This window comes from Bos javanicus, chromosome 8 (assembly GCF_032452875.1).
Source record: "Bos javanicus breed banteng chromosome 8, ARS-OSU_banteng_1.0, whole genome shotgun sequence".
NCBI classification, from domain to species: Eukaryota; Metazoa; Chordata; class Mammalia; order Artiodactyla; family Bovidae; genus Bos; species Bos javanicus.
This window is the reverse complement of record NC_083875.1, coordinates 11162070-11181603: the sequence shown is the minus strand read 5'-3', so window position 1 is coordinate 11181603 and position 19534 is coordinate 11162070. Positions and strand designations below refer to the sequence as shown.

The window sequence follows — 19534 nt, the reverse complement described above, 5'->3', positions numbered from 1 at the left end:
ATTGTGCGGTAGTTTGAGCATTCTTTGACATTGCCTTTCTTTGGGATTGGAATGAAAACTGACCTTTTCCAGTCCTGTGGCCACTGCTGAGTTTTCCAAAGTTGCTGGCATATTGAGTGCAGCATTTTCACAGCATCATCTTTTAGGATTTGGAATAGCTCAGCTGGAATTCCATCACCTCCACTAGCTTGGTTCATAGTGATGCTTTCTAAGGCCCACTTGACTTCACATTCTAGGATGTCTGGCTCTAGTTGAGTGATCACACCATTGTGGTTATCTGGGTTATAAAGATCTTTTTTGTATAGTTCTTCTGTATATTCTTGCCACGTCTTCTTAGTATCTTCTGCTTCTGTTAGGTCCATTCCATTTCTGTCCTTTATTGAGCCCATCTTTGCATGAAGAGAAGAGCTCTCTAGTCTTTCCCATTCTATTGTTTTCCTCTATTTCTTTGCACTGATCACTGAGGAAGGCTTTCTTATCTCTCCTTGCTATTCTTTAGAACTCTGCATTCAAATGGATATATCTTTCCTTTTCTCCTTTGCCTTTCACTTATCTTTTTTTCTCAGCCATTTGTAAGGCCTCCTCAGACGACCATTTTGCCTTTTTGCATTTATTTTTCTTGGGGATGGTCTTGTCATGAACCTCTGTCCGTAGTTCTTCAGGCACTCTGTCTACTAGAGCTAATTCTTTGGATCTATTTGTCACTTCCAGTGTATAATCATAAGGGATTTGATTTAGGTCATACTTGAATGGTCTAGTGGTTTTCCTTACTTTCTTCAATTTAAGTCTGAATTTGGCACTAAGGAGTTCATGATCTGAGCCACAGTCAGCTCAAGGTCTTGTTTTTGCTGATTGTATAGAGCCTCTCCATCTTTGGCTGCAAAAAATATAATCAGTCTGATTTCAGTATTGACGATCCAGTGATGTCCATGTGTAGAGTCTTCTCTTATGTTATTGGAAGAAGGTGTTCGCTATGACCAGTGTGTTCTCTTGACAAAACTCTGTTAGCCTTTGTCCTACTTTATTTTGTACTCCAAGGCCTAATTTGCCTATTACTGCGGGTATCTCTTTTCTTCCTACTTTTGCATTCCAGTCCCCTATAAGGACATCTTTTGGTGTGTTAGTTCTAGAAGGTCTTGAAGGTCTTCATAACCTGTTCAACTTCAGCTTCTTCAGCATTACTGGTTGGGGCATAGACTTGGATTACTGTGATATTGAATGGTTTGCCTTGGAAATGAACAGAGATCATTCTGTCATTTTTGAGATTGTACCCAAGTACTGCATTTCAGACTCTCTTTGCTATAAAGTCTCCTCCATTTCTTCTAAGGGATTCTTGCCCACAGTAGTAGATATAATGGTCATCTGAGTTAAATTCACCCATTCCAATCCATTTTAGTTCACTGATTCCTAAAGTGTTGATGTTTACTCCTGCCATCTCCTGTTTGACCACTTCCAATTTACCTTGATTCATGGACCTAACATTCCAGGTTCCTATTCAATATTTTCTTTATGGCATTAGACTGTCCTTCCATCACCAGTACATCCACAACTGGGTGGTGTTTTTGCTTTGGCTCCATCTCTTCATTCTTTCTGTGGAGTTATTTTTCCACTTTTCTTCAGTAGCATATTGGGCACCTACCGTTATTATTAGGCCAGAGTTTTTCTTGCCTTTAAGAAGTCCAGGAGATAAAACCCAGTATATACTCAAAAGAGGAAGAAATTGTTTAATTGATCAAACATTTATTAAGTCACATTGCAAATTTCATGTTTTTTCTATGTCTAATTGGAATCTCTAACCCAAGTTTCCCCATTTCCATATGCATGAAAGATTGATTTATTTCCCCCTTTAAATAAGCATTCATGTAGGTCAAATAACTTAATCTTATCTCTCTTTTTCATTTTTAAAAGTTGACAGTAAGCTGTAATAAGTAGACAGCAAAGTTCATTAAGTGCTAAAAAATGAATTGTTTAACCAATCCTCATTTAGGTCAAGAACAGAACCAACATCCAATACCCTTGTTAACCCCACCCAGTCTTAACCCCCCTCTCTCGCCTTGCTTTCCTCCTTCCCCCAGGAGCCTCTTTTTTCCTATTTCCTTGGGTGTTTCTTTATATTCTATTCCGTAATTATGAATCATTTATATATACGTATAGTTTTGTGTTTAATTTTAGATAAGTGAGATAATTTTGGTGCATTTTTGTTCTGGTTATTTTGGTGCAGCATTGTGAGATTGGGTCACATGGTATGTGGCTGCGTTCATTCATTTTCATTGATTTGAATTGGCAGGATTCCATTATACAAATATCTCACAATTTACCTGTCTTACTCTTGCTGGATATTTGGTTATTTTCCAGTTGGGGTGGCCCATAAACACACATCCGTTTGGAATATATACCCAGGAAAGACATTGTTGGATTTCAGGGAATATATATGTTCAACTATAAGAATCTGCAAAGTAGTTTTCCAAAGTGCTAACATTTTTCACTTGTATTAGAATGTCAGTTGTTCAATATGATGTGTTTAAAACTTCATAGTTTTAATTTACATTCCCTGATGACTAATGAAGTTGACTACCTTTTCGTAAGCTTATTGGCTATTCAGATGTTCTTTTTTCTGCAGTGTCTGTGTATGAGATATATTTTTTCAAAAATCTACAAGATATTATTACTACTGTTATAATTACTGTTAGATACAGTCAATATTCATTTAGATTTACTAGTGTATTTACCACTTTCTTTGTTCTTCAGTCCTTGCTGCATCTAAGAGTAGTTTATTCACCTTCATTGATATATAGGATTCCATGATGTAGATATATGAGATGGCTGCATGGCATCACTGACTCGATGGACGTGAGTCTGAGTGAACTCCAGGAGTTGGTGATGGACAGGGAGGCCTGGCGTGCTGTGATTCATGGGGTCGCAAAGAGTCGGACACGACTGAGCGACTGATCTGATCTGATCTGATGATGTAGATATATCACAATTTACTTGTTATACTACTGAGGAGTATTTATTTGGGTAATTTGCCAATATTGATTTCTTTATACCTAAAGAATTTATTTTAGTAAAGTTCTTCTGGTAGCAAATTATTCTAATTTTAATTGTATGAAATATTGTATTCTGGTTATTCTTGAAGTAAGTTTCAGTGAGTATAGCATAGGGCTTGCATTTTCTTTCAGTTCCTTGAAGCTGTCTTCCCACTATCTTCTGCAGTCAGATGTCTGTCTTTGAGGATCTTCTCTGGCTGCTTTTATGATTTTTTTTTTTTTAAGTATCTTTATTTTTAGATTGTCTTTATTTTCTCTAGTTTTACTATGATTCTAGATATGCATTTCATCTTCTTAGGATGGCTTAGGTTTCACTGAGTTTCTTTAATTGGTGGTTGACTTTTTAAGTTCCAAGTAATTTTCATTCTCTGATTCTATCCCACTGTCCCCACCCCGCCCCCCTCAACATCCTGGGACTCCAGCTAAACATGTCAGACCTACTCACTGTATCTACTGTGTCTCATGTCCTGTACCCCCACCCAGTTCTCTAAATTCTCCATGCTTTGTTGTTGAAGTTTCTTCTGACTTAGTGACTAAGCAAAAACAGTATAAAGTTAAGTCTTGTCAGACTCTTGCAGCCTCATGGCCTGTAGCCCACCAGGCTCCTCTGTCCATGGGAAGTTCTAGGCAAGAATACTGGAGTGGGTTGCCATTTCATTCTCCACTTTACTAATTAAGTCTAACCTACCATTAAACTCATCCATTGATGCCTTAGTTCTTAATTCTCTGATTTCTGGTATCTTTTTCAACTCTGTTACATCATGTTTTGTAGTTTCTTGTAGCTTTTAAACATTCTTAACTCTGACATCTATCTCCATGTATGTAGTAAGCAGAACTTTTCTACAATCTGTGTCAGATAATTTCAAATGTAGAGTCTCTGCAGTCTCTTTCCTTTTGTTGTCTTGTCTTGATTTGTACCTACCTCACTGTTTTATTATTTGCTGAGCTTTTTATGAGAGAATTTGCTCTCAGGAATACTTCAAGACCTCGATGATGGGTGCTCCTCACCTTCCTTGTACCGTAGAGACAGCTCTTCGTAGAGGGAAGAGAGATACAGGGTGTTGCAGCTGATGCCTCTGGTAGCCATGTGCCTCCTCCCATTCTACTTGCCTCCAGCCGGCCTTTGTGGATCCAGCTGCCCTTTCTGGGTTGGCATCACCACTGAGGCAGAAAAGGCTCTACTCCCTTCTCAGAGCTCACATATTCTGCCTATTTCCTGCCTGATCATCAATAGCTGTTGGGTATTTTTCCAGTGGAAGCGTTTTTAGTTTTGTGTACATTTTTTAATTATCTGCAGCTAAAAAGTTGGTCCTAGCCATTTAGTCTGCCATAAGCCTGAAGTCACCTCTTTTATAAGCTTAAATACTCCTAGGGCTTCCCCAGGTGGTGTTAGTGGTAAAAAACCCACCTGCCAATGCAAGAAAACTTTAGAGATGCGGGTTCATTCCCTAGGTCGGGAAGACCCCCTGGAGAAGGGAATGGCAACCCACTGCAGTATTCTTGCCTGGAGAATCCTGTGGACGGAGGAGCCTGGCAGGCTACAGTCCATGGGGGTCTCAAAGAGTTGGACACAACTGAAGCGACTCAGCACACACTCCTGCCTGGTCTCCTCATCCAGTAGCGTCTAGTTCCCATCAGTGTTCCATCTTTGTTGCTTTCTTCCCCCAAACCTCTATATCATATGTGTCTTCATTTTAAAAAGGGTGACCACATTTGTCAAGTTATTTCAACAGTGCACCCTTCCCAGTAGCTCTCACATGTGTACGAGTCACGTCTGTTAACACGGGCAGGCAGTACAGAACTATGTTACCAGAACCCTGTATGTGATTATTCTGTTTTTTGCTGAGCCCTTGTTAGTGAAATGGAAATAAACGACTATATAAAACAAACATGGCGACCTTATCAAACAGAGGACAGCGAGAAACTGGACACAGAGAAGGTAAGGTGATTGCGACAGGTCAGCCGTCCTTTCCATGCTGGAATAAAAATGGATGTGCTGTTATCAGGGCTGACGAGACATTCACAGCCGAGCGCAAGGGAAGCAGGGTCGGCATCCCCCAGAACACAGGCGCCTGGGCTCCTTGGGAACACGCCATGGAGTCAAGCTGGCTCTGAATTGTGGTTCCTGTACTTCCCAGTTGTGTGACCTTGAGTTAGGACGCTTTCTGCATCTCTTGTGCTTCCCAGGATAGTAATCTCAGTCTCATTGGTGTGTGTCGAGCATCTAGCGTGCGTGCCTGGTGTGGATGTAAGGGCTCCAAACAGAGCGGCCCTCCTCTAGCTTTGTACTCTACAGTCACTCGGCTCTACAGTCGTTGCTGCTTTTATTTTGAGATGGAGTTAGTCAGAATTGTGATTGTGTAACTGATTGTGATTCTGACAAGCGGGGTTGAGGCTCATTTCCTGCTTCTGACTTATTTTCTCTTTTAAAGGAAAAATGTGTTTATTTTCATCTTCTAAGCTTCACTCTGGTATTGGATTTACCCTTAGAGAGAAAGGGCTATAGTAACGTGGAGAAGCAGAGTGTCGCAGTCTAATCAGGTATCACCTTGATTAGTTGACTTCTTTTGCCTGCTTCCTCTATTTATGTAAAAATAGAATGCATTTTTTTTCTAATGCATATCAGTAGAATTTAAGGGCTTTACCTGGTGGTGCTAGTGGTAAAGAATCTGCCTGCCAATGCAGGAGACTCGGGTTCAGTCCCTGGGTCGGGAAGATCCCCTGGAGAAGGGAATGGCAACCCACTCCAGTATTCTTGCCCGGAGAATCCCATGGACCGAGGAGCCTGGCGGGCTACAGTCTCTGGGGTCGTAGAGAGTCAGACACGACTGAGCACACATAGCACAGAATTTGAGTAAACAGGTTTGTTCCATTTTCATCTTTGATTTCACCTTTTTACGGCTGTGTGATTCCCTCCCTCCCCCTTTATTAAACAGCACTAATCAGCTCACAGTTAAGCTGCTCTGTGGCCAGTGGCTGAGGCAGTTGGCCTGTACATTTTGGGTAATTTCCTCTCTTTCATCAACACTTAAAGTAGCTGAAACCGTGTTAAGCTAAAATGGTGCACATCTTTCAAAGAAAGGGAGAGGTGATATGGAAGCAGAGGCATTTTTATCCACCTTGAGGGGCTGGAGGCTCGAAGGCATCTGGTGTCATTTCCTTCTCCAGGGGGTCCTCCCAACCCAGGAATCAAGCCTATGTCTCCTGCATCAGCAAGCAGATTATTTACCACTGCACCACCTGGGAAGCCCCTGCAGCCCCAGGCTGAGGGTTTAATCAAAGGACACTGCTGGCTCTGGGTGGGACGAGAGGAGCAGAGGGCGGTCAGGTCAGTACTTGGTGGGAAAGCTGTTTCTGCATTGTGGCCTCTGGGCTTATTGCTCCAAGGCCGACTGCCAAGAGCACCCAGCTCCCAGTAAAGCTGGGGGAGATGCCTCCAGTTCATGGACTGCCCCCTCCTCCCTGTCCTCGAGGCTCTGCTGCCAGCTGTGGGCTCTGTCAACCAGGCTCCCTGAGGACAGCTGCACAGAGGTCACCTCTGCTCACCCCCCAGCCCAGGGACTGGCAGAGCCGCACGCAGGCCACCGGGTAGAGAACTCGCTTACTTTGGAGACAGCCCGTTGCCTGTCTGTCCTCAAGGGCAGAAGCCTGTGAGACAGCTGCCCACGTCAGTCCAGGAGCTCGGCTGACGTCAGCTGTGAGATGTAATTGCTTTTTCTTGGCTGTCTCGCAAGAGGAAAGTTACTGTGACGAGGAGCCTTGCTAACCAAGGAGAGCAGAAGGGGCAGAGCGTGGCCTCCACCCACCGCAGTGATGGTGCGTTTTCCCTTCTAAGCTGGCTGAGAATGCTAATACTTTTGCCAGCCCGTTCTGCAGAGGGTAGAAACAGAGGAAAATCTTTCTTTCAAGAAACAGGAGGCACAGAGAGATACAAATAGGGAATATTTTTGTTTAAGTAAGAGGTGAGAGTCCAGGCTGGCTAAAGGTCAAACTTCTCTCCCCAAAATACTGACAGCTTCCCTGGTGGGCCAGAAGTAGGCTTCCCGTCTCAGTGCTACTGATGTTACTGAAAATAAGGATCGGAGCTTGAAATGTGCTGCTGCTGCTAAGTCACTTCAGTCGTGTCCGACTCTGTGCAGTGCTATAGACAGCAGCCCACCAGGCTCCGCCATCCATGGGATTTTCCAGGCCAGAACACTGGAGTGGGTTGCCATTGCCTTCTCTGTGAAAATGTGCCTTTCCTTCAAAAAGGTGCATAGCAAGCAAAGCCCGAATGTCTCTCCTCCCTCGAGTTGGTAATAGTTTCCAGGCCCCGTCTTCTGTATTAGGGCAGAAGTTGGGAACTGGGGAGTCTGTATGCTCAGTGGGACTTTTGTTGTTGCTGTTGTTGTTGTTGTTGCGTGGGGTCTCAGTTACAGCGAGGGCTTCTCTCTCGTTATGGCACGCAGGCTTAGTTGCACCATGGCATGTGGGATCTTAGTTCCCTGACCAGGGATCCAACCCACATCCCCTGCATTGGAAGATGGATTCTCAACCACTGGATCCCAGGGGAGTCCCTCAGTGGGACTCTTAACTGAGGAGTGCTGAGTTGTACTCCAGTAAAGCTGTTCATTGACCAGCACACCTGGAGTGTTCCAGATCATGGAACTTTGTGGTTGTCCAGGGGTTGTTGAATCCTGTGCTATGTGTAAGGAGCAGCTTCTCCATCACCTCTACAGCTATTTATGGTAGACATATGTAGGCTGGGGCATGCTTGGGGAAGTAAAGCTCTCTGACCAGCTGCACATCTTCAGTCTGGTGGACTGTAGCCCACTGGGCTCCTCTGTCCATGGGATTCTTCAGGCATGAATACAGGAGTGGATTGCTATGCCGTCCTCCAGGGGATCTTCCCGACTCAGGGATCGAACCTGCATCTCTTACGTCTCCTGCACTGGCAGGCACATTCTTTACCACTAGTGCCACCTGGAGAGCCCTCAATCTGGTTAAAACTGGTAACACACACACACACACAGAAGTCACTCAGTCGTGTCTGACTCTTTGCGACCCCATGGACTGTAGCCCACCAGGCTCCTCAGTCCATGGGATTTCCCAGGCATGAATACTGGAGTGGGTTGCCATTTCCTTCTCCATAACTGATAAAGAAGATGGTAAAGATTATCATCATCTTTATTTGAAAGAGGAGATTTAAACTTGATTCCAGTGACTGAGCTGAGCAGAATCAAAAGGAAACATTGAATCTATCTTGTGACTTCATGTAGGTAGGAAGCTAGAAGCAACAGAAGCCTGATGGAGGGTTGATCATTGTTGAAGCTGGGTACTCGGTATTTGGATGTTCAGTCTACTGTCGCCTCTACTTTTGTTGTTTGTCTTAAGCCCATGGGAAATGACATCTGTTTTGTAAAATTAGAAGTATAAAAAGCTAACCTCACACCAGTCAGAATAGCCATCATTAAAAAGTCTACAAATAATGAATGCTGGAGAGGATGTGGGGAAAAGGGAACCCTCCTACACTGCTGGTGGGAACGTAAGTTGGTGCAGCCACTCTGGAGAACAATATGGGGGTTCCTTAAAAAACTAAAACTAGAGTTACCATATGATCCTTCAGTCCCACTCCTGGGTGTATATCTAGAGAAAACTAATTTGAAAAGATACATGCAGCCCAGTATTCACTGGAGCACTGTTTACAATAGCCAAGACATAGAAGCAACCCAAATGTGTGTTGACAGGTGGACGTATGGGGAGTGTGTCTGTGTGTGTACAAATACACAGTCACTCACATACATACAGTAGAATATCAGCCATAAAGAGAATGAAATACTGCCATTTGCAGCAACATGCATGGACCTACGTAGATGATCATCCTAAGTGAGATCGGAAAGACAGACAGCACGTCCATGTGCGATTTTAAAAAATGATACAAATGAACTATTTCAGAGAAAACAAATGTGTGGTTACTAAGTGGGGAAGGGATAAAGTAGGAATATGGGATTAACAGATACACACTATATAAGAGAGCTGTCCAACAAGGACCAGCTGTACCTCACAGGGAACTGTACTCAACATCTGTATGTGTGTCTATATAACTGAATCACTTCACTGGATACTTGAGACTAACACAAACTACAAATTAACTGTACTTCAGTTTTCTAAAATATCCAGTTATATTTCTGAAAATTTTAGGAGAAGCTCTATACAGTCAACAAAAACAAGACCAGGAGCTGACTGCAGCTCAGATCATGAACTCCTTATTACCAAATTCAGACTTAAATTGAAGAAAGTAGGGAAAACCACTAGACCATTCAGGTATGACCTAAATCAAATCCCTTATGATTATACAGTGGAAGTGAAAAATAGATTTAAGGGCCTAGATCTGATAGCGTGCCTGATGAACTATGGAACGAGGTTCATGACATTGTACAGGAGACAGGGATCAAGACCATCCCCATGGAAAAGAAATGCAAAAAAGCAAAATGGCTGTCTGGGGAGGCCTTACAAATAGCTGTGAAAAGAAGAGAACCAAAAAGCAAAGGAGAAAAGGAAAGATCTAAGCATCTGAATGCAGAGTTCCAAAGAATAGCAAGGAGAGATAAGAAAGCCTTCCTCAATGATCAGTGCAAAGAAATAGAGGAAAACAACAGAATGGGAAAGACTAGAGATCTCTTGAAGAAAATTAGAGATACCAAGGGAACATTTCATGCAAAGATGGGCTCAATAAAGGACAGATATGGTATGGACCTAACAGAAGCAGAAGATATTAAGAAGTGGCAAGAATACACAGAAGAACTGTACAAAAAGATCTTCACGACCCAGATAATCACGATGGTGTGATCACTGACCTAGAGCCAGACATCCTGGAATGTGAAGTCAAGTGGGCCTTAGAAAGCATCACTACGAACAAAGCTAGTGGAGGTGATGGAATTCCAGTTGAACTATTTCAAATCCTAAAAGATGATGCTGTCAAAGTGCTGCACTCAATATGCCAGCAAATTTGGAAGACTCAGCAGTGGCCACAGGACTGGAAAAGGTCAGTTTTCATTCCAATCCCAAAGAAAGGCAATGCCAAAGAATGCTCAAACTACTGCACAATTGCACTCATGTCACATGCTAGTAAAGTAATGCTTAAAATTCTCCAAGCCAGGCTTTACCAATATGTGAACCATGAACTTCCTGATGTTCAAGCTGGTTTTAGAAAAGGCAGAGGAACTAGAGATCAAATTGCCAACATTCGCTGGATCATGGAAAAAGCAAGAGAGTTCCAGAAAAACATCTATTTCTGCTTTATTGACTATGCCAAAGCTTTTGACTGTGTGGATCACCATAAACTGTGGAAAATTCTGAAAGAGATGGGAATACCAGACCACCTGACCTGCCTCTTGAGAAACCTATATGCAGGTCAGGAAGCAACAGTTAGAACTGGACATGGAACAACAGACTGGTTCCAAGTAGGAAAAGGAGTACGTCAAGGCTGTATATTGTCACCCTGCCTATTTAACTTACATGCAGAGTACATCATGAGAAATGCTGGGCTGGAAGAAGCACAAGCTGGAATCAAGACTGCCAGGAGAAATATCAATAACCTCAGATATGCAGATGACACCACCCTTATGGCAGAAAGTGAAGAGGAACTCAAAAGCCTCTTGATGAAAGTGAAAGTGGAGAGTGAAAAAGTTGGCTTAAAGCTCAACATTCAGAAAACGAAGATCATGGCATCGGGTCCCATCACTTCATGGGAAATAGATGGGGAAACAGTGGAAACAGTGTCAGACTTTTTGGGGCTCCAAAATCACTGCAGATGGTGACTGCAGCCATGAAATTAAAAGACGCTTACTCCTTGGAAGGAAAGTTATGACCAACCTAGATAGCATATTCAGAAGCAGAGACATTACTTTGCCAACAAAGGTCTGTCTAGTCAAGGCTATGGTTTTTCCTGTGGTCATGTATGGATGTGAGAGTTGGACTATGAAGGCTGAGCACCGAAGAATTGATGCTTTTGAACTGTGGTGTTGGAGAAGACTCTTGAGAGTCCCTTGGACTGCAAGGAGATCCAACCAGTCCATTCTGAAGGAGATCAGCCCTGGGATTTCTTTGGAAGGAATGATGCTAAAGCTGAAACTTTGGCTACCTCATGCGAAGAGTTGACTCACTGGAAAAGACTGTGGTGCTGGGAGGGATTGGGGGCAGGAGGAGAAGGGGGGACAACAGAGGATGAGATGGCTGGATGGCATCACTGACTCAATGGATGTGAGTCTGGGTGAACTCCGGGAGTTGGTGATGGACAGGGAGGCCTGGCGTGCTGCGATTCATGGGGTTGCAATGAGTAGATCACGACTGAGCGACTGAACTGAACAATTGTATAAATCACGGAGCTACTGTTTAATAGATATAGACTTTCAGTTTTACTGCTGTAGACTGGATGGTAGTGAGGGTTGAACAACAGTATGAAGCTCCTTAATCCCAGTAAACTGTACAGTTAAAAATGGTTAAAATGATAAGTTTATCTCATGTATTATTACAGTACCCCAAAGTACCAAACAAAATGGCTTACACCAAACAGAAAACATTTTTCACAACAGCTTCCTAGGTAAGCAGCTTTAAGATTGGCTACTTCATGTATCAACAGCATCAAAAAGGACCCAGGTTGTCTTCAGCTGCCCACTCTGCCAGCCTCCACCCACCTGCTTCATCCTTAGCCAACTCCCTCATAAGCTACCTGCCCCAGCCAGAAATTTCTTTCTAACAGACTCACAGATACAAAGAACACGCTAGTGGTCACCACTGGGGAGAGGCAAAGTAGGGGTAGGGAAGTAAGAGGCACAAAGTACCACGTATGGAATAAATAAGCCAAAAGGATATATTGTATAGCACAGGGCGTATAGGCAATATTTTATCATAACTGTAAATGGAGTACGGTTTAAGAATTTTGAGTCACTCTGTTGTACATGTGCAACTAGTATTATCAACTATACTTCAATTAAGAAAAAAGGAAAATGAATTTCCTTCCAAAAGAACATTCATGAAAAGAGACCATCTAAGAGCAAGAAAGGCTTCCAGAACCATCACATATCACTCAGCATCCCCACTTGAATGTCTTAACAGCCATTTCACCTGCAGCACGGCCAAAGCCAAGCTCCTGGTGTCCTCCCCACTGCTTCTCCCAGCGTCTTTCAGTCTCACTAACTGGCAATTCATTCTTTCTCCAAATCTATCCTTATTCAGCCAAGAACCTTAGAGTCATCTTAGGCCCCTCTCTTCACATCCATCAGCAGATTCTTCTAACTCTCCCTTTTAAGTATTTCAAGATTCCAGCCACTCTTCACCACTATGATTCTGCTTTGAGGCACCTCCATCTCCTACCTGGATTGTTGCAATAGCTTCTTAACTGGTCTCCCTGTTTCTGCCCTTGGTTGTGTGTATGCGTGCTTAGTCGCTCAGTTCGGTTCAGTTCAGTCGTTCAGTCATGTCCAACTCTCTGCGGCCCCATGGGCTGTAGCCCACCAGGCTTCTCTGTCCATGGAATTTCCCAGGAAAGAATACTAGAGTGGGTTGCCATTTCCTCCTCCAGGGGATCTTTCCGACCCAGGGATTGAACCCTGGTCTCCTGCATTGCAGGAGATTGTTTAACTATCTGAGCCACCAGGGAAGCCGCCCCCTGCCCTTGGTTACTTACTTACTGAACAATACGTGCAGGCATTGCTCCGGGTACTAGCAATTCTGCAGGCAAAACCCTGCCCTCCTGGAACTTTCCTTCTGTTCTCAAAATAGCATTCAGAGCCATCTCTTTCAAAGGTAAGTCAGTCATGTCACTTTTCTGATCAGAATCCTTAGTTTATGCTACAGTCTGTGCTTTGCAGCTGAAGTGAGGAAAAGCTCGTTTTAATCTTAGGGTGCCTCTGCCAAACGCTGTCATGTCACAGAGCAAAGTTCGGTTTGAATGCAAACTTTAAACTGGAAGAAAGGATGACAAAAGTCATTTCTAGCATGTTTGTGTGTTTCTAGAATTCTAGAAATAGAAAGCTCTGCGTTGATGACTTCAGAGACATTTCTGTGATACACTGATCCCTCTGGTAATGGTTTCTTAGCCACCTACCTCTCATCCTTTTTCCTTATTTTGTTGAATTCTTTATATAAACAGAGCTGTCAAAACTCATGGAACATCTATTAAATGGATGTACACCCTCATGGGATTTTTTTTTAATTGAACTATAATGTATGTACATGAATAAAGTACAGTGTTTTCAGTATACCATGTAATTTGTGTGTATGTGTAAGTTCCCATGTATTAAATAACTTCTAACCCAGATCAAGATACACCATTTTCAGCATTCCATAACACTCCCTTGTTCCATCTGTCAATCCTTATTGTCTTCCAAATATAACCAGTATTCTGACCTTTATCACCATAAAATTAGTCTTGTCTGTTTCTGAACTTTTCATTGATGGACTCATATATCTAGTTTCTTTTGTGCAAAATTAGATCTGCGAGATTCGTCCATGGTGTTGGAGGTAGCTCTAGTTCCTGCTTTCCTGTTGCCGTATTAGTATTCCATTGTGTGAACATCCTGTACTATTGATCGATATTTGGATTATTTCCTGTTTTGGATGTTATGAGTATCCTGTCTTTTGTTGGCTATAAGCATTTGTTTCTCTTTTCACTCTGGGAATGTGATTGCTGGGACATAGGACCTGCTTACAGATACAGAACTTCAGGAGATAATGCAAACACTAAAGTGGTTATACCCTCTGAGGGGGACTTCCCAGGTGGCGCTAGTGGTAAAGAACCCGACTGCCAGTGTAGGAGACATAAGAGACTTGAGTTCGATCCCTGGGTCAGGAAGATCCCCTGAAGGAGGGCATGGCAACCCACTCCAGTATTCTCACCTGGAGAATCCCATGGACAGGGGAGCCTGGCGGGCCATGGCCCATGGGATTACAGAGTTGGACAGGACTGAAGTGACTTAGCACGCACGCACCTACCCTCTGAGAGGTATGAGATGTCTTCCTGGATCCAGTGGGTCTGAGCAGCCTGACCCATTATTTGTTCATGCTTCTGTCTTCCCCCAGCTCTACCCCAAACCACAGTGTTGAACAGAAATGATGATTAGAACACAAAGACAAGGTGAAATTGTACAAGACGCAATATCAGTAATCCTGGGAAATTCTCCAGTGACCTCTTACCACAGGACAATTCTGTTGTTACCTCCATCACATCAATTCAGTTCGGTTTTCATAATACTTGAAAGATTTTGAAAAGGGATGGGAAACAAAACACGATGGGAAGGCTGTTCCTAAATAGCAAATGTTTGGGCTAAAGAATGAGGTTAGACTGGAGAGGGCTAGCAGTGGCCTGATTTCACACACAATATTGATCACTAGGAATACAAAGTGACGAACAAGATACATACATACAGGGGGAGGTCAACCAGCATCACAGTGCCCCGTGGTGAGAGCTGTGGGGCAAAGCACTGAAAAGAAGAATGCCAGTGTCTTCTTTTACATTACACAGTAAAACCACAACACTACTGACAGCAGAAGTAGTGTTTCCCACACATCATGTGATTCTGTGGCACCAGCTGGGTGGCCTACAGTTAACTCAGTTCTCACACTAGCTCCCTGGAGATGGCATCAGACCCCACAGGTTACATGTTCGGTCCCCAAGACCACCCCCACTTTGGATGCGAATCGCAAGTCTAGGTTGTCAATGTGCCTCTGACCAACCAGTTCCAGATCAGAGGATCCCATGCCCCTCCCCAGGGTTTAATTCATTTGCTAGAGGGCACAGCATGGGCCAAGCCTGGAAGATAGGTAAAGAGCCAGACATACAGGGAACTTAAAACTTCCCCAAGGCTGAAGCATAGTGTTTCCAGGGAGAATGAAGCTAGAAAAACCATCAGCTATCAGATCATTAGAAGTTTTAAAATACTAACAGCAGCCAGTGTTTCAGAAGAAACAACTCCTTCCAGACTCTTGGACTTAAGCACATCTCAAGGACCATCTCATTTACTATTCACCATCCTTAAGACACAGGTACATTATTACAAATGATAAAATGTAGGTTCAGGGAAATTAAATAATTGACTAAAGCCACAGCCCTTAAAACGACAGGTCTAGGCCTTAAACCCATGTCTAACTGATCAAAAGCCCATACTCTTAACCACTCATATAGATAATTGGAGAAGGAAATGGCAACCCACACCAGTATTCTTGCCCAGAGAATCCCGTGGACGGAGGAGCCCGGTGCGCTGCTGTCTATGGGGTCGCACAGAGTCGGACACGACTGAAGCGACTTAGCAGCATATAGATAATACCGCATAAACCACACTTTATCCTCCTGGGAGCTCAGCTTCTTATATGTGTTCATGTTTTATTAGAGAGACACCATTTACAATAATTTTCTCAAATGGAAGTAACATATAGATTCCTTTTCAAGAAGAAAAAGTTTACAGACCTTTAGTAGTTGACTTAAATCAGCTAATGTTCCTTAAAACGTAGGCAAATAAAAAGTCAGCGTAAGTTCCTGGTGCTTAAATTGCTTGTATATCAAAATAAATACACCAAATTAATACCCCCCAAAACCTATAAAACAAGGTGCAAATTAAGTACCACTAATTTAACATCACTGACATTGTTTTGCAGAAATGGTTGCTCTGGAGGAGTGGCACTGACACTTCTCTGGGTCAGGGCATCGAGGCTGCAGAGACCCCACGTCCCACACCTGTCCTCTTGTTCAGCCTCCCAGGAAACCATGACGCTGTCTGGCTTCACTCGGAGTGGGGAGATCGCACACTTTAGGTCCACCACTCACCATTCACCTGTAACATCTAAAGCCGTGCTACGTGGTCCCCACAGGGTTGTAAACCCATCAGCTCTGAAATACAGTTTCTATGCTTTAATGCAACTCGAGTTCAGAATTTATAACAGTTCCAGACTTACTAAAATGAGATTCAATCTGGAATGGACTTTGGTCTGTGAGTGAGTGGGAGGCTGAAGGAGGACAACTCAGAGGGACTCGTGTGCTGGCTGTTGAGCTACTAAGGTTATACTTGGGCTTCCCAGGCGGTAGCAGTTGTAAAGAACCCGCCCAACAATGCCAGAGACATGAGAGATGCGGGTTCGATCCCTAAGTCAAGAAGATCCCCTGGAGGAGGAAATGGCAGCCCCCTCCAGTATTCTTGCCTGGAGAAACCCATGGACAGAGGAGCCTGGTGGGCTATGGTCCATGGGGTCACAGACATGACTGAGTGACTTAGCACACACGCAAAGTTAAGCTTAATAGAGACTCTGACTTCTGTTTTTTCTGCTTCTTCACAGGGGTCGGCACCAGGAATTATTACAGAAAGATTGGCTACAGATTGCAAGGTCCATACATGGTAAAGACGCTAGAATAACACCACACCAGTCCACCTGGAGGCATCTCCTCCCTGGCAGGAAACCGATCTAGGATGTCTTGAAAACTCAGCACAGAGGCTGAGCAAAGCAAATGGACCTCCCTGAGCCCCTGGCAGGAGGCTCCCCCTTGCCCTGGAGCCTGGAAACCTTGCTCAGGGCTGGGTCGGGCTTCTGCTGACCAAGCCCATGGAGCCTGGACACTCAGACCCCCTCACACCACCCGCTCCTGCATGTTCTCAAGATGTCACCAGTTTTCAAGGCTTAACTCCTGTATCTAGTTTCTCGGTTTTGCATGAGACTTGCAAGTGACCTAACCGTCATGACTCAGGCAAAGAGACAAAAAGCAAGTTAATCAACTCATTTGGACACCACGATTCATGAACTAAAACTGGCTATGTCACTTAAGGAGTAAACTTAGGGGTAGGTTATTTATGTAGAGTATAGACAAAGAGTTGTGTCGGGATCATGTGAAAGCTGTCAGACGTTGATCTCTGTCCTGTTGCTATAATACGTACGCGTTCCAGCACTAGTTTAAAAACTGAGCTTTCGTTTTAATGGCAGTCATTGTGGTTCCTGTGCTGCTGTTTGAAATATCTGTGATGGGGAGAGAACAGGTGAGGGTTCAAGCTTGAAACCAGCCTTTCTCAGTTCACTGGCTGCCATCTACAAAGGGCCATTACAGACATCCATTTATTTCAGGATTTTGATTGCCTGTACTTCTCACACTTGACAACTGCTAAACACCGTGGGCAGCACTTTCGCCCAGAGAAGCATTTGGCGTCCCCGTTAGTCTGTCCTGAGCAGGCAGTCTGCCGCACACACGTCTGAGCATCAAGACACAAAGACACAGCCATTCTTCCCTGCATTTTAATTCTTTCAGTTTTAAATGGAGAAAAGGCAGAGTTAAACTCATATATGAAAGTTTAAAAAAATACTGGAAACAGGTCCAAATCTAAAAATAGGAGAAAGATTGGCTTTTTCAAAGCGTCATCTAGGACTGCCTCTCTGTGACTTCCAGGTAAGCTATTAAGGAGACTCAGCCTGGAGAGGGTCTGTTCTTAAGAGCATGGCTTAACCTGCATCCCTGGGATTCAGTGGCATTTTACAAAAAGTTAGAGTAAAGGGAGTTGATTCCTCTAAATGTTTGAAAAATAAAATCTTCAACACACAAGGAAGAATCATATAAGGCTTTTTCTCTCCTCTCCCTGTAAACACGGTGACATTTGCCATGAGTTTACAGGCTTGGGTTTCTTGTCTCCGGCACTGTCCATTTCCTCCTGGGTGCTGTTTGCCATCTTGTTAAAATGCCACCAGGCAAATGGCATCGGCTCCCTTGTCAACTCGCTGCGGAACCGCAGAGGCTTTTCATGAGCGCCATTTAGGGAAGTCAGCTACTTCTCAGTTTTGAGCCAAACTGAGGACACTAGCCCCAGAGACAGCCTCTCAGATAACTGAGAAACTACCTAGAGAAGGATTGTTTTCAGTGCGGTCTTTAGAAGTAACAGATCAGCACGTGCACAGCCAGTCAGTATGGCCTGGACACCTGGGAAAGGAGTCTTATCATTGAAGGAGGACCTGCATGAGCATCACGGGAAGGGGGGTACTTAATCATTATTTTTAATGTGGACACTCTTTACTTCCAATCAGTGTGTCCTTTTCTTTACTAATTAAAGCAGACCTACAATGGATGTCAGATAGGTCACAAATAAGCTGCTCTAGTTAGCATGAAATTCAAGTTCACTCACATTTAAGCAGAATGACTTCCCCTGACCTCCAAAGACTGTTCTTGGCATCTCTGGTGCCTGGCCATTCTAGGGATGTGTGGTCTTGGTCGAATGGACTGCCTCATAAGGAACAGCAGCTAGGCGCCTTGCCTTCAGCCTCAGCATGAAGCCTATAAAGCTGCAGTTTGTGTGTCTGATCTGTACTGAGCAGCTCCTTAGCAATTGGTTTGAGTTTTTGTTAAATCACTTGGGGAGTTTTTTTACTTTTTTAAATCAAGCCCTTATCAAAAACAGACTGAAATCTATTTGCATTAAAAATGAGATTTTAAAAATTCATTATTGCAAAGTAAAAGAGCCTGGTAGAACTCACTGTTTCTCAGATTTGGGAATGAATGTGGATTCCTTTTAAAGGAATAAATTCCTACTGGCCCAGAAGAATCCTGAGAAGTACAACTTAAAAGCCAAAACTTGTTCTATGAAGGCATCTTTCAAATTACAGCTTTTCATTTCCAGAGATTTTTATGGTATTTTTTAAGGTTATCATCTAATTAAAAATGAAATTTGGGGAATTCCCTGTTGGCCCAGTATTTAGGAGTCCGCACTTTCACTTGCCATGGGCCTGGGTTCAATCCCTGGTTGGGGAACTAAAATTCTGCAACTTGCAAGGCTCAACCCAAAAAAAAAAAAAAAAAGCCATTTTGTTCATAAAGAACTTAGACCCCTAACCTGATAAAACAGCTCAAGATCTAGGTTCTGAAAACCTGGGCTCCTCTATTAACTCTGAAGCTGTGAGCAAGTCCCCTCCTATTTTTGAGCTGCCCTCCCCTCATTTGTAATGAGAGAACTGCCCACCCGTCAGACTGAACGCAATGTTCTGATGTGATCACTTTTGATAAGATGCTGCATAAACCACAACATTCTCTATATAAACCATCCTTACTCCAGTGAAGTGGCTTCTCAATGGGTGTGTGACCTCGAGCAAGAAAACTGCCCCTCAGCAAGTTTCCTGTCTGTAACATGGATCTGATAACAGTTTCTCCCTCGTGCAGTAGCTGTCAAGAATAAATGAGCTCACACGTGTCTATTTCTTTGATCAAGGCCTGTGGGACATAAAACACACTACAAGTACCGGCTATTATAGCCAATATCTAACAAGTGCAGTATCCTGCCTTTTTTTTTTTTTTTGTATTTACCTATTTAATTACTCATTTGGCTGTACCAGGTCTTATTTGCAGCATGCAAAATCTTTAGTTGCAGTGTGCAAACTCTTAGTTGTAACATGTGGAATGTAGTTCCCTGATCAGTCAAACCTGGATCCCCTGCATTGGGTGTGCAGAATCTTAGCCACTGGACCACCAGGGAAGTCTATCTGGCCCA

At 43.5% G+C, this 19534-nt stretch overlaps 1 protein-coding gene across 2 annotated transcripts in view; it reads left to right on the top strand.

Moving 5' to 3' along the window:
* ELP3 (elongator acetyltransferase complex subunit 3) overlaps positions 1–19237 on the top strand; it is a 143069-nt gene extending 123832 nt beyond the window's left edge. Inside the window, exons 15-16 of one of the 2 annotated variants that reach the window (XM_061425061.1) lie at positions 6216–6375; positions 16356–19237. In XM_061425061.1, the coding sequence (XP_061281045.1) occupies positions 6216–6375; positions 16356–16485 (290 nt within the window). In that variant the 3' untranslated portion in view covers positions 16486–19237. The remainder of the gene's footprint in view (positions 1–6215; positions 6376–16355) is intronic. The other variant, XM_061425062.1, reaches the window with a different exon arrangement.
* Positions 19238–19534: the final 297 nt, after the last annotated feature.